The sequence below is a fragment of the Microcebus murinus genome, chromosome 14 (genome assembly GCF_040939455.1).
Source record: "Microcebus murinus isolate Inina chromosome 14, M.murinus_Inina_mat1.0, whole genome shotgun sequence".
NCBI classification, from domain to species: Eukaryota; Metazoa; Chordata; class Mammalia; order Primates; family Cheirogaleidae; genus Microcebus; species Microcebus murinus.
Genome location: NC_134117.1, coordinates 26,086,714 through 26,102,204, shown reverse-complemented (window position 1 = coordinate 26,102,204; position 15,491 = coordinate 26,086,714). Strand labels below are relative to the sequence as shown.

The following is a 15,491-nucleotide window of genomic DNA, read 5'->3' as shown; positions in this document are numbered from 1 at the left end:
AACACAGTGAGACTCTGTCTCAAAAAAAATAAAAATAGGCCGGGCGCGGTGGCTCATGCCTGTAATCCGGTGGCTCATGCCTGTAATCCGAGCACTCTGGGAGGTGGAGGCGGGCAGATTGCTCAAGGTCAGGAGTTCGAAACCAGCCTGAGCAAGAGCGAGATCCCATCTCTACTATAAATAGAAAGAAATTAATTGGCCAACTAATATAGCTAGAAAAAATTAGATGGGCATGGTGGTGCATGCCTGTAGTCCCAGCTACTCGGGAGGCTAAGGCAACAGGATCGCTTAACCCCAGGAGTTTGAGGTTGCTGTAAACTAGGCTGATGCCACAGCACTCACTCTAGCCGGGCAACAAAGGGAGACTCTGTCTCAAAAATAAATAAACTGGCTGGGCGCGGTGGCTCACGCCTGTAATCCTAGCTCTCTGGGAGGCCGAGGCAGGCGGATTGCTCAAGGTCAGGAGTTCGAAACCAGCCTGAGCAAGAGTGAGACCCCGTCTCTACTATAAATAGAAAGAAATTAATTGGCCAACTAATATATATAGAAAAAATTAGCCGGGCATGGTGGCGCATGCCTGTAGTCCCAGCTACTTGGGAGGCTGAGGCAGAAGGATTGCTTGAGCCAGGAGTTTGAGGTTGCTGTGAGCTAGGCTGACGCCATGGCACTCACTCTAGCCTAGGCAACAAAGTGAGACTCTGTCTCAAAAAATTAATTAATTAATTAATTAATTAAAAAAAATAAAAGAGAGGGGGAGGGAAATCTTCAAAACTGACATGGATTTACAAGCATACTACCTGAGATTTTCCATGCCTTCCCAGTCTAGGCAGATTTCACATTATGACATCTGCCACTAATAGCAATAGCAGAAACTTAGGATGTAAATCCTACAGTGGACATTTACTTTTACACCAGGTGTATGTCAAGGTAGAAGTCATCAAGGCATCCCACTACCAAAGCTTCAAACAAGAAGGGAGCAAAAAAGGAGCAGGGCTGGGTGTAGTGGCTCATGTTTATAATCCCAGCACTTTGGGCAGCTGAGATGGAAGCACTGTTTGATGCCAGAAGTTTGAGACCAGCCTGGGCAATATGACGAGACTCCATCTCTATAAAAAATAAGAAATATTAGCCAGGCATGGTGGCACAAGCCTGTAGTCCTAGCTACTTAGAAGGCTTAGGCAGGAGGATTGCTTGAGCCCAGGAGTTCAAGGCTACAGTGAGCTATGATCGCTCCCTTGTACTCCAGCCTGAATGACAGAATAAGACTCTGTCTCTAAAAAGAAGAAGATTCTACACATGTTCCTGGCCAAAAAAAAAAAAAAAAAATAAAAAAAAATAAAAAAAAAATAAAAAGAAGAAGAAAGAAAGGAAATATGACCTAAATTTATCTTTTTGTTTACTGAAATAGAGTATCTACTATGGTACACACTAGTGTGTTGTGGTGGTAGTAATGGTAAGCAAACTGAGTAACTTATGATCCTTGCCCCTCCATATGATTACAGTCAAAAAGAAGATATTAAGATACACTAAGAGAACTAAAATACAAGGCAGAATGTGATAGGTATTATAATCATTATAAAAGACTACAGATGAGAGTTGTTTCTGGGTGTACAGCACTATAGAACTCTCTATACCTCTCCTTCATATCAATGAATAGTTTACTAGGAACTTGATACATGCCGTGCTCTGTACAGAATGCTGGGATAGCAATGGGGTTGGGTGGGTGACTGTTAATAAAAGTAGTAAAACACTTCTGGCCTTGACGAAGATGACAATCTATATGGAGAGGCATGAATAGAAGACGATAAATAATTAGAAAACAAAGGATTTAATAAATATGACTAAATGACAAAACTATATGGCAGATACCATTTTAAAAAAGCTCTTAAAGACATGTCAGCATAGGCGAGGAGATACACAGAGATGGAGAACATATTGGGCAGAAAGACAGCATCTGTCAAAGCACAAAAATAGATAATGGATTTGAGGCATAATGAACAGTGACGAACGAGCATAACGAGTGACGTAAAAGTTAAGAGAAGCAGGTACAAAGCAACACTTGGCTGGGGAAAGTCCCCAAAAGCCACACATATCAGTTTACACTTGATTTGTTAGGCAAAAAAGAACTATGTTAGTTTCTTGGACAGAATCAAAAAGCATTTTCAGAAGATGAAAAAGGCAGTTCATGTTGCATGGACTATAGCATGGGGAGTAAGTATAAAGGCATAAAAGCCAAGTAGGAACTTTTCCTCACCAAACCAAATCCAGTATGATTACACATAAATGAATGAGGTGATAATGGTAACAACATGGGAAGGGAAAAATAGAAAAGATACTTCAAAGAACCACATAGAAGCAAACTGAGAAAGCTTGCTAAAGAAATAAAAAAGAAATAAAGAAATAATAAAGACCACATAGAAGCAAACTGAGAAAGCGTGCTAAAGAAATAAAAAAGCATCAGCTCTAAGAGTATCATTTTCTTTTTCAAATAAACATCAGGAAAAGATTATTAAAATATATTTATGCTCATTTTCCACATAAACTTGTTAACTTCAATGCAAGTCTTATGAAGTAGACCCCATTAAAACTAACCTTCAAATTCAGAATGTGATCCATTAATACAAAACATCTTGGCTGCTTCAAAGTAAGATCAACAGGTCCTCCTCTCTGCTGAGGGTCCCAATTCAACATCAATTGTAGCCAGTTTTCCATGGGTTCTACCATTAAACTAGAAAATGTACAAGAATAGGGTGAAAATCATTATGTCCTAATTTTCCTTCAGTATTGTTAAAAAGTTTTTTTTATAGTTGTCCATTTCCTTTTCTATCACTTGTCTGTACCCTTTTATATCTTTCAAATAATTCATGAAATGACAGGGGATAATCTTTTTTCATAAATACAACATAAAACTCCACATATATAAGTTAGTAACTCCAACAGATTGAGTCCAATTCCATTTTCCAAGGAACCCATTTACTTCATTATCCCAGGAGCATTCTTAGCACCTAAGCCAATTAGTCAAATGGCTGTAGTTCTCATTTCCATTAGACCTGTGCTGTCCAATATGGTAGTCACTATACTGGACAGCCACAAGTAGTTATTTACATTTACTATTTATTTAAAATTCAATTCCTCAGTCACACTAGCCACTTTTCAAGTGCTCTATAGACTCATGTGGCCAACAGAGATATAGAACATTTCCATCATCACAGAAAGTTCTACTGGATAATGCTACTTGAAACAGACAACTACTCTACTGTTCTTTTACAACCCTGGAGAAACTGAGGCAAACTTCCTCAACTAAAATACACTTACCTACAAAGGCTATTTGGCTGAGGTAAATGGGTACTAAACCGAACTTCTCCTGTCATCTCTTCACATGCAAATATACACTTTGGATCCTTCTTCTTAATCTTCTCATGGCTATAAAAATAAAACTACCATAGTTGACAACCTGATTCTCACAAACACTATAAGATTTCTTGCCATTTAGTTTTACTCAATTATGGTTTAAAAGACAGACCATTAAAGAAAGAAAAAGGCAGACAAATGAAAAAATTTCCATTCCTTATTAAGTTCTCATTCATTTCTTACCAGGTAAATGGCTGCAGATGATGCAAAAAAGGCCTGTATCCCGCAATACATTCAAACACCATGGTCCCAAAGCTCCAATAATCAACAGTGGCTGTGTAAGGCTTATTCTCAAAGAGCTCTGGGGCCTTAAAAAGAGAAAATACTTTAAATGCCGACACCATATGGGAAAGGCTACTTTATTTCTGAACTACTGTATTTATGACCTTCAGAAATAAGAATGAGAATCTTGTACACTTAAAATCAAGGAAATAATACAGGTCTCACCAGATACTGCAGTGTCCCCACAAAAGATGTACACAGGCTTCCTTGATCAACATCTTTGGCATAACCTAGATCAATTATTTTATGCGTTATCTGCAAAATAATAAGAATAAGCATTAAATGGTCAAGAAATTTGAAAAGGAAAGGCAACAATGTTCTTATAAACCTGTATAGGGGTTGTCAGTAAAAAGACTGAGCTATGAAACAACACAAATGTGTTGCAAGCCTAACCTCCACCACTTAACTAAGCATGTGCTCTTAAGTTACTTAATGGAATTACTAACAGTCCCTACTTCACAGAATTTTTATTAAGATTCGATGCAACAGTGAAAGTAAAGAACTTGACACAGTGCTTGATACCTGGTAAGCAGTGCTTAATAACTGGAAAGCAAAGGTAAGGTTGACTTCCAAACTTGAAGCATCATACCACCTTAGAGTGGATTAAATGTGAGTAAACACCTATCTAACTTCAAGAATGTCTCGAAGTCTTTGGATACCCCCCCCAAAAAAAAAATAGCAGAAATAATTGGTACTAAGCATACACAAAAGGCTCCTAAGAGAAGAAGCATCACCAAAGTTCCATCCAACTGATCAACCACCATTTTTACTAACTAAAGAGAACACAATCAATGCCAATTTCAGACTGTTGGCTTTTTTTTTTTTTTTTTTTTTTTTTTTTACAGGGAAGATCAGACTCTTGGCTTTAAGTCTTTATTGGAATGGAACCTGGAAGCTAGAAACAAGAAAATTGCTCAAATTACTAATGAAAATGAACATTTTAAGAGTCAACTCACAATTTCTGGTTCTTCTCAAGATGACTCACTTAGGAATTAGAGAAATCAAGGTTTTAAATTTTAACTAAATACAGAACTTAGGATCTGAGGGAAGGAGAATGAGTTTTAAAAAATAAATACTTTTTCTTTTTCTTAAAGTGGACCCATGATGCATATGTATATGTTTTGGATGTGCTTCATAAGATAGTAAAGGTTAACAAATTATTTACTTCCTGCCTGTATGTCTGATAGATACTGTGTTGAAAAAACAGACATGAACAAGATAGGTACAGTTTCTGTATAAGGGAGACACTATTTAGCAGAGGAGACAAAAAACTGAACATAAAAGTACAGTTCAGTGTGGTGAGGACTAAAACAGAACAAGCATAAAGTGTTACAGGTACACAGCAAAGACACCAAAGCTCCATGACTAACTGTACCAGGGAGACTATATTCAATAGGCATGAAATATTTCTCTAGGTTTCACTTACCTTTCCACCAACATCCTGAAGAACTATATTTTCAGGTTTTAGATCTCGATGTATAATTTTGTTTGCATGCAAGTATCGAATCCCAGACCCTAAATAAAGTTTAAAGTGTATTTTGAAGTAACAGAAAACACTGAATTAAAAAAAAAATTCACCTCACATTTTATACAAATCTGCTCTGACACTCAAATTTATATGTATAATCATAACTATATAACTAATAATATTATAGTAGTTCAGATTTTCTTCTCAGAAAATATAGTAATATTAAACAAATACTATAGAATTATATACTCAACTTCTTAGAATAAAAATTAAAAAGAAATGGAACGAGTCATTGAAAAGATCCCTATAACTTTTATAGCCTTTTTCTCCCACCTAAATCACCCTCTTCAACTGGATTTTGGCCCCCATGACTTAAGAAAAGAAACAAAACCAAAATATATAAGGAAACCAATTCTTGATTTTTGAACTTCTTCCAAAGGCCTAGATACTGGTTATATTAGGAATTTTTCACAAGTAATTCTGACTAAACAGAAACTTTCACCCTAAGAATTGACTTGATGATCTATTCCCCAAAGAGATGCAATTCCACTGTAAACAAAATTACAGTGTCAATCACAGGAGTGGCAGTGAAATTGAGTAAGGTCATTTCACGCCATCTTTTGGTCAGGAATTGGGGTATCTATTAGACAGAGAAGGATGCCTAGTCAAAAATAAAACATAAAATATTCTAGTTTTAATTTAGCATCAATAGTAATAGATTTTTAAGATAATTTCTTATAGATACTAAAAATCTCTATGCTTTGTATAGTATAGCAACAATGCCCAAGAAATATACAGAATCTTTTATGGACCAAAGGGACATTAAATTATAATGGTATCTTAATATTGATTACATACCTATATCACTTAGTAAAGAAAGTATCTGGCTTTCTTTAAGTCCACAACAATTTTCTGGTTTGTTGAGTAGCTAAAGAAAAAAAAGAAATCTAAAAATGTATACTGCAAATTGCTGGGCTGCTATTGTGACATACATCAACCACTATACTCTGAGAGAATATTCAAAAGAGAAAATAAGTCATGATAAAGAAAGTGTAAGGGAAAAAAAATTACCAAATCCATACCTAAGGGCATGTAAATTTCATGATAAAGCTCATAAAAGTAACAGTGGCAAAAGTATTTGAAATGGGAAAAGGCTGACAAATCTCACAGACATATATTAATATAAAAATAGCCATATGAGCACATTTAAAATGAGATAGGAAAAAAGATTGCAATAGAGAACACAACTTGTCATAAGCACCTTAAACTCCCTTCCCTCCCAGTAGCTGGGACTACAGGCACACACGACACTCATCTAATTTTTTCTATTTTTAGTAGAGATGGGGTCTCACTCTTGCTCAGGCTGGTTTCGAACTCCTGAGCTCAAGCAATCCTCCTGCCTCGGCCTCCCAGAGTGCTAGGATTACAGGTGTGAGCTACTGCGCCCAGCCTAGCACCTTAAACTCTGATACTTTGATCCAACACCATCAATACAGTCCCATCTTGCAAACAATAACAACAAAAATGCATGTTCTAAATCAGGGGTCAATAAACATTTTCTGTAAAGGACTAGATAATAAATATAATACTTTAGGCTTTGCAAGCCATATGGTCTCTGTCAAAACTACTTAATTCTGCAACTATAAGAAAGCAGCCATAGACAATGTGTAAAGAAAGGAGCATGGCTATGTTCCAATAAAACTTTATTTACAAAACAGGTAGCAGACCACAGTTTTTCAATCCTTATTCTAGATTATCACATTCAATGTGATTCAAACATTGCTAAAGTTTGTGATTTACTATCTCTCATCTCAAAACATCCACACTACCTTCCTGAGATCTCCTCCAGAACAGTATTCCATTGCTAGAAGAGGCACATCATTAATCAAAAAATTCAATTCCTCAGGAACATCACAGGCCTTTACAACATTCGCATGGTTCAACCTAACAAGAAGGGGAAAACATTATAATCAAAAATTTTTTCCAATGAAAAGGGACTGCATTTGAAATGGTAGTTAATTGGGGGGAGGGAATAAAGATTGGTATTATTTATAGAATTCTATTTTCTGATTTGTATAATTAAAAATTATCAATTTTTAAAAGAAAATATACGTAAAAATACTACCACTACCATAGAAATATTACTACTATTTCTATGTGCCAAGCAGTAAACACTTTACATATATTAACTCAATTACTTGTCATAATAATCCTTTTATAGGTAGATTTATTAATACTTTCATCACACAAGAGAAAATTGAAGCACATATTAGTTAGGTAACATAAGATCACACAGAGATCCTAGCTGAGCATGACAAGACAAAAATTTTTAAAAATTTAAAAAAAAAAAAAAGCAAAGATCACATAGCAAGTAGGTAGTCAAGTAGGTAGTAAGGATTAAAATCTCATAGTCTGGCTCCAAAGCCTTTATCATACTGTCTCTTCCATTATTACTTACAATGTTACCCAAAGATGAACATGATTAAAATTTGGGCATATTTCCTTCCAGTTTTTAATCTGTGCACAAATAAATTTTCCAGTACATACTGAATCACACTATATATTGCTTTCTAACAGTTTTTTAAAACTTAATAATATATCATATCCCAGTCATCATCATCATCATGATGGCAATAGCTCCCAAAACTGGAATAGATTTTCAAGTCCTAGGGACCTAAAGAAACTGACTGTACATCTGAGTGTAGGGTGTACAGTGTAGGGCCTGAGAAGTTATAGTGTTAAGCTTTTCTGGTGATTCTGCCACATAGCCAGGTTTGAGAACCACTAAAGTGGATTGACCACAGACACTAGAGTCAAAAAGTGCTTGTTTCAAATCCATACTCTACTATCAGCTGTGTGAATCCATGAGCTTCAACTTCCTCATCTACAAAACAGAGATAATACCCAAATACAAAATCGCTGTGGTAACTAGAAGAATGGTCTATAAAGCACTTAGCACACCACCTATGGAAGTTTTAAAATATGTCTACTTCTCCCCCTCAGAAGCTTAATTCTCCTCCCTTGAATGCAGGCTGTGATTCATTAGTAACAAATATAATGTGGTAAAAGGATGCAGTGTGACTTCTGAGGAAAGATCATAAAAGCTATGTGAGCCTTCATCTTGCTCTGACTCTCTCAGATCACTTACTCTGGGGTAAGTTAGCTGCCATGTCATGAAGACATTCAAGCTTCCTATGGAGAGGCCCACATGGTGAGGAACATCTGGCCAATGGCCATTAAGTGAACTTGGAAGTGGGTAATCCAGCCCCAGTCAAGGCTTCAGATTATAACAGCTCCACTAAACATATAAACATCTTGAGATGTCTCAGGTGAGACCCTGAGCTAGAACCACCCAACTCAACTACTCCCAAATTCCTAAGGCATAGAAACTGTGAGGTACTAAATTTTTGTTGTTTTAGGGGCTAAATTTGGGGGTAATTTTTACAAAGCAATAGATACACTAACAAAAGTGAGTCCCAAAGACATGAGAATAGTGATTGAACACTGCCTGAGATCCAGAAGATATAGATTCTGTCTTCAGAGAGTTAAGGTCTGATAATACCTAGTTGACCTTTTTTTTTTTTTAACTGAAATACTTTTTACATTTTGATTATGGTAAAACGGATGTAACATAAAATTTACCATCTTAATCATTTATTAAGTGTACAGTTAGTTCAGTGACATCAAATACTTTCACACTGTTTTGCTATCATCACTTCCACCCATGCACAAAACTTTACTTTTACAAAACTGAAACTCATAACTATTAAAAATAACTCTCTATTCCTCTTTCCCCTCACCCCTGGAAAACACTATTCTACTTTCTTTTTCTATGAATTTGACTACTCTAAGTACCATATATAAGTGGAATGATATAGTATTTGTCTTTTTGTGACTGGCTTATTTTATTTAGCATAATATCCACAAGGTTCATCTATGTCATGGCATGTATCAGAATTTCCTTCCTTTTTAAGGCTGCATAATATTCCATTGTATATTGTATATACTACATTTTGTTTATATATTTCTCTGTCACTGAATACTGGGTTGCTTCCACCTTTTGGCTATTGAGATTAATACTGCTATGAACATGGTGACTCATCAGAAAAAAATCTCTTCAAGTCCCTGCTTTCAATTAGTTACCCAGAAGTGGAATTGCTGGATCATATGCTAATTCTATTTTTAAATTTTTTTAGAAACTACTGTGTTCCATAACTGGTGTGCAATTTTAGATTCCTGACAACAACGCACAAGTACCCTAGCTGACTTTTTTTTAAAAAAAATCCCTGGGGGTAAAATTTTTTTTGGGTGGGGACAGGGTCTTGCTCTGTTTCCAAAGCATACAGTGGTATCATCATTGCTCACTGCAGCCTTGAACTCCAGGGCTCAAGCAATTCTTCTGCCTCAGCCTCCCATAAACTGGGACTACAGATGTGTGCCACCATGCCCAGCTAATGTTTCTTATTTTCAGTAGAGGTGGAGTCTTGCTGGTCTTGAACTCTGGGCCTCAAGCAGCCCTCCCGCCTCAGCCTCCCAAAGTACTGGGATTATAGGCGTGAGCTACCATGCCCAACCTGACTTTTTAAACTAAACTTTCTTAATCATAATGTGATATTACCTACAATAGAATATATATATATATGTAATGAGAAAGACAGAAACATGTTCCCAAAAAAATCTTCAGAAGAGTGGATTCCTAATCTCTCTCCCTATGATGACATCCGGCTACAGAACTGGGGAAATTTAAGTCATCAAGTACACTTACTTCTTCATGATCTGGATTTCATGGCACCACCGTTCTCTGTTTTTGGTATTTAGCTCTACACGACAAGACTTAATTGCTATTTTGAGATCAAGTTCCTGCCAAAATAGAGAATCAACAGAAAAAAAAAATAAATTAGGCTTTTGTGTAGATTTATTTGCTATCAAAGAAATGTCAACCTAGGAATACAAAACTCATTTTAGTTTTACTAATTAAACATATTTATCTCCAACTCTCTTGAGCTAACACTTTTGTTAGATAAATTATGACACTATTACACCAATTTTTCAAAACTGACCTTTAAACACATAGCAGCACACAAGGAAACAGTGATCGAGACTGATCCTATAACAGGTATTTTCAGAAAACTGGCTCATATATAATGCTAGGGGGAAAAAAAAGCCCTGTCTCCTCAACAAACCCCTTTCAGAGCTTGCTCGAGACAACTTACATGGAACCCAGCTTCTACCATAACTAGAATGAAGAGGATAATCCTGGGCTCCCTGGCCTCAAAACAGTAAGAAGTAGTTTTAATATCACTAAGCCTAAAGCAAAAACTCCAAAATTAGATCCCAATCTTTACATTTAAAAAAAAATCTTTTAAAAATTATCTCTTACTTCATAGTAAACCTGTTTATCACAGAAGAGAGCTCTGGCTCATGATCTTTGTATTTCAAATAACATGAAAAGGCCAGGCACAGTGGCTCACACCTGTAATCCTAGCACTTTGGGAGGCTGAGGCAGGCGGATTGCTCAAGGTCAGGAGTTCAAAACCAGCCTGAGCAAGAGCGAGACCCAGTCTCTAATATAAATAGAAAGAAATTAATTGGCCAACTAATATATATATAGAAAAAATTCATCAGGCATGGCAGCGCATGCCTGTAGTCCCAGTTACTTGGGAGGCTGAGGCAGGATTGCTTGAGCCTAGGAGTTTGAGGTTGCCGTGACTAGGCTGATGCCAAGGCACTCACTCTAGCCTGGGCAACAAAGTGAGACTCTGTCTCAAAAAAAAAAAAGAAACAAAAACAAATAACATGAAAAAAAATCCTATCAGTAATTGTACTTCTGTTTCCTTATCTATAAAATGAACCTAACAGCTCTTGCCTATGACTAGTAATTTAGCCAATTCTGACTGAAATTAAACCTATCCTGATGCACATTACAGGAAATGGCCAGAACCCATCATATTCTGGCAACACTAATAATGCAGCCCAGGAAAAGTAGTCAGGGCCAAACAGGCTACACTATGTTTCTGATATCGTGAGGCAAGTTCAAAAGAACTTCCAAAATATATAATTTCTGACACAAACCAGAGGTGTGGTAAAGGCTATGTATGAATAAAGAGAGTCTTGCCCAGAAGCTGGGAGGGAAAAAAAATTATAGGTGAGGAAGCAAGACATAGCTTGGGTGAGATAGCGTGAATTGGAGAGTAGGAGGGAAAAAGAGGCTAGAGATAACATAGCACATGCACAGAGAGAGAATAAAGAAACTAGGACTAAAAGCTAGTCTAACAATAGTTCTCACTCCCTTGAATCGTTCTTTTGTTATAAGCAGGTACCTGGTTGTAGCTATATGCCCCACGTAAACTTTTACTACCCTGGAGACAATCTGGCACAACCATGAACAATATTAAATCCCAAATTCTCATAGGAATGAGGCAGGAAGTTATCTATTTCAAAGATCCCAGCCTGTAAGATTCTTCAACACCTCAGTATATAATTCATCTACTCCATGAAATACCACTTTTTCCAAAGAACATTCTGTGAGAAGTTTATAGATGTCTAGCAGAAATAAAGTTCACTGTTAAAAAAACTAGAATATTCTAGAGATGGATAGTGGTGATGGTTGTACAACAATGTGACTGTACTCAATGTCATAGAACTTAAAAATGGTTAAAACCATAAATTCTATGTTACGTATAATTTTGCCACAATAAAAAATTAGAAAATACTAAGTTAGCTTTTTTACTTTTCAGGGCTTTTAATGTGCTAATTTAGATTATGAATCTCCTAATAAAGTACCCAATGTATTTGACCAAAGTATCCTTTTATCAAAGATTTCATCGGCTGGGTGCAATGACTCACACCTATAATCCTAGCACTCTGGGAGGCCAATACAGGAGGATCATTTGAGCTCAGGAGTTCGAAACCAGCCTGAGCAAGAGCGAGACCCCGTCTCTACTAAAAATAGAAAGAAATTACTTGGACAGCTAAAAATATATAGAAAATATTAGCCAGACATGGTGGCATATGCCTATAGTCTCAGCTACTCAGGAGAGGTTGAGGCAGAAGGATTGCTTGAGCCCAGGAGTTGGAGGTTGCTGTGAGCTAGGTTGATGCCACAGCACTCTAGCCCAGGCAACAGAGTGAGAGACTGTCTCAAAAAAAAAAAAAAAAAAAAGATTTCATCAGATTAGTTTTTCCAAACACACTTTGAGAACTGCTACTCTATTCCATAGGAAAAGTTCTTTGGCTGTTCTGCCATGCTTCCAAATCATTTTGCAAATACCTTCATTATATAGGTTACTACATTATACTTGGTTTCCACGTCTATCTCTCTCACTAGACTTGAAATCTCCTTTAGGCAGAGAATATCCTTGTCAATTGTTGCTCTTGTTGATTTTGGCATCATTAGCACCCAGAGCACAGTAATTAGCTAAATAAACCATCTCATATCCTCTCCTCTTCTTCATGGTGTTTTAAGAGATGTAGATGAAATATTGGGACATAGCTTCCACCAAAACATGAGGATCTTGAAAGCTGTAAATGCAAACCCAAAGTCAGGCTTGGAAAAGGAATGATGCTGTTTTTTCCAAGTCTTGTTACAGAGCAGGGGTTCCCAACCTATGGTGAGTTGTACAATTATTTCATTATATATTACAATGTAATAATAATGGAAATAAAGGGCACAATAAATGTAATGCATTTGAATCATCCGGAACCACCCCCGCCCCTGCAGTCCATAGAAAAACTGTCTTCCATGAAAATGGTCCCTGGTGCCAAAAAGGTTGGGGACCACTATTATAGAGTATTCCTTCTCTCCTCACTACAGGCCCAGTTGTCAAATGTCCCAGTTTTGGAGAAGGGCACTCTGATCAATGAGAAAGTTCCTGAAAGATTTCTAAGATTGTAAAGGGGCCCAAATCTCTTCTATTTAAAAAGTAATTAATTCCATAGAGACAGAAAGTAGAATGGTGCTGCCAGGGGTTAGGGGAGGGGGAAATGGGGAGTTAACTGTTTAATGAGTACAGAGTTTCAGTCTAGGAAGACGAAAAAGTTCTGGAGATGTTGGTAGTGATGGTTGTACAGTAGTGTAAATGTACTTAATGCTACTAAACTGTACACTTAGAAAATGGTTAAAACTGTGAATTTTATGTTATGTATACTTTATCACAATAAAACAAAAAGTGATGAATTCATCCATCTTCAGCCAGGGACCAAGAGAAGTCACAAAAGCAAGCCAGCATGCATTCTTTTTTCCTTATAACCAGGCCAATGGGCAGGCTTACATAACACAGGCAACATTCTGCTGCAAGTACTTGGCTCCCTCTTTTTTTTTCCCCCTTTGTGTGTATCACATCCCCTCTTATGGTGAGAATTATTAAATTTACTACTTGTCTGGCTATCAGCTTCACCTTCCATTCTCTCCCTCTCTCCAAGATTTTCTCCTATGCTCTGTCTAGAAGCCTGCTTCACAGAATGTCCTCAGTTCTATCAGTTTCATTTGTCATTCTAATTGCCCCACAAACATGCCTATTCTCCAAGGTTTACTATCACCCCTCTCTCCCACCACAAATTATAGGCTCTCTCCCCACACCATGGTCCTTAAGACAGGAAATTATGATTTTTCCTCTTCATTTGTCTATTCACAGGCCAAGTATAGGCATTTTAGTAACATCTTAACTGCTCATATTGTCCATGTTTTCCCAAATTTATCCTTTACAAAATTATTTACCTAGAACACCACTTTTATCTTAACATTTCCTTTTTTAAGGCCAATTAATGATGATGAGGATTATGATAACAGCAACAACACAGCAGCAGGAGGAGCTAACATTTGAGGGTTTTCATGGGTACTTACTTAGCTTTACATACATCATCTTATTTAACTTTCAAACAGATCCATGATGTATATACATCATTATACCTACTTTATGGGTAACAAAACAAAGGCTATACTCAGGGATTATTAGTTAGGGTCTATTCACCTAACATGTCCTTCAGGAAAGCACTGTCCTCAAATAGCCATGCATAAGGTTGTGTGGATGTGCATCTTTCTGGGGAAAGGAAGGGTTCATGGCTGTTACTGACATATCAAATGACACATGACCCAAACATGATCATTAACTGCTGCTATAATGATTAAACAATTTCAACTAAATCAAAGTAAAATACCTGAGTGATGTTGGCTGTCTTTAACCCACTATGGCCCCCTCCTCACTTTTTCTCCTCTTTGAAGCCATGATCTGTACCAGCTTACCCTCATTCTATTCCCTACCTGGAATGCATCCCCAACTCCGAGGCCTTCCTATGCTTCCAAAGGCATAATTCTAGACCCACCATGAAACCTTCCTTGTCTATTCCCGTCCCCACTGATATCACAGTCTCCAAGCACACACAATTTCTAAAAGGCAACTCCCCTCTTCAGTCCTATTTTCTCGCCCATTCGTGCTCACACATACACACTCTGACATGCATCAGCCTCACACACTGACACTCTACATTCACAAAGAGATATATACGCACTATCATACTCACTATGGGCACATCCAGGTGAGTGTCATATTCACCGGGGCACATCTTGACACTCATACCGAAGTTCCCCCAAATAGCTCTATCTCACCACACTGCCCCAGGACCTCAGCTACAATCTCGGACTCAGTCACCAGGCTCACAGGCACAGTATCTCAGTCTCTCCCTCTTTCTCTCTCTCTCTTCCTCTCTCTCTCTCTCACACACACGCACACAAGCTCACTGTCCCACACAAATACTGCTCAAAGCCTCAGCAACAATCTCTCACACACTGACAGCCCTGAGTCCACAGATGCTCTGACAAACCCACCGCCGCTCCCTCTCGCGCCCCGCCTCACCCGATGCTGGTACAGACAGACGTTCCCGAAGCCGCCGGTGCCTAGCCGCTCCCGCATCTCCCAGGGCCCGCCCGCGCCCGGCCGCAGCCCCGGGGGCCGCTCCATGGGGCGGGAGGGGAAGCGGCCTCAAGCCCCGCCGTTGTTCCAAGGCCGGTTCCGGGCCGCCGAGACTCCTGCACCTCCCTTCTCGCGAGATACATGCGTCACTTCCGGTAGCTGGCGCAGGAAAAGCCCCGCCCCACGTTCCCTCTGGGCGCCGCAGGAACCCAGCCGGAGAAAGGGTGGGGAGACTGATAGAAGCGCTCGGGCCGCTCTCTAAGTCCCCCAGGCATTTTCCTGGCTGAGATGATCCACAAGTGTTTTCCTAGTCTTTAAAAGATCTCTCCAAACCCCACATTTCCATCAAATCACTCTCCATACCAGTCTCTCTCGTCTTCTTTTCTAAACTTCACCTTGTCCCCACTCCTGTCTACACTTCA

General features: G+C 38.2%; 1 protein-coding gene across 6 annotated transcripts in view; it reads right to left on the bottom strand.

The window, feature by feature from the left end:
• CHUK (component of inhibitor of nuclear factor kappa B kinase complex) overlaps positions 1 to 15,211 on the bottom strand; it is a 37,025-nt gene extending 21,814 nt beyond the window's left edge. For 4 of the 6 annotated variants that reach the window (XR_012922846.1, XM_076009854.1, XM_076009858.1 and 1 more), the window contains exons 1-9: positions 15,013 to 15,211; positions 9,927 to 10,021; positions 6,991 to 7,105; positions 6,020 to 6,089; positions 5,120 to 5,208; positions 3,859 to 3,948; positions 3,595 to 3,719; positions 3,316 to 3,423; positions 2,593 to 2,728 (exon numbers count right to left, since the gene is read on the bottom strand). Coding sequence is in view for 5 of the 6 variants with exons in the window: in XM_076009854.1 (XP_075865969.1) it covers positions 2,593 to 2,728; positions 3,316 to 3,423; positions 3,595 to 3,719; positions 3,859 to 3,948; positions 5,120 to 5,208; positions 6,020 to 6,089; positions 6,991 to 7,105; positions 9,927 to 10,021; positions 15,013 to 15,117 (933 nt within the window). In the remaining variant the exon portion in view is untranslated. The remainder of the gene's footprint in view (positions 1 to 2,592; positions 2,729 to 3,315; positions 3,424 to 3,594; positions 3,720 to 3,858; positions 3,949 to 5,119; positions 5,209 to 6,019; positions 6,090 to 6,990; positions 7,106 to 9,926; positions 10,022 to 15,012) is intronic. The other 2 variants (XM_076009856.1, XM_076009857.1) reach the window with 2 other exon arrangements.
• Between the last annotated feature and the right edge of the window lie 280 nt (positions 15,212 to 15,491).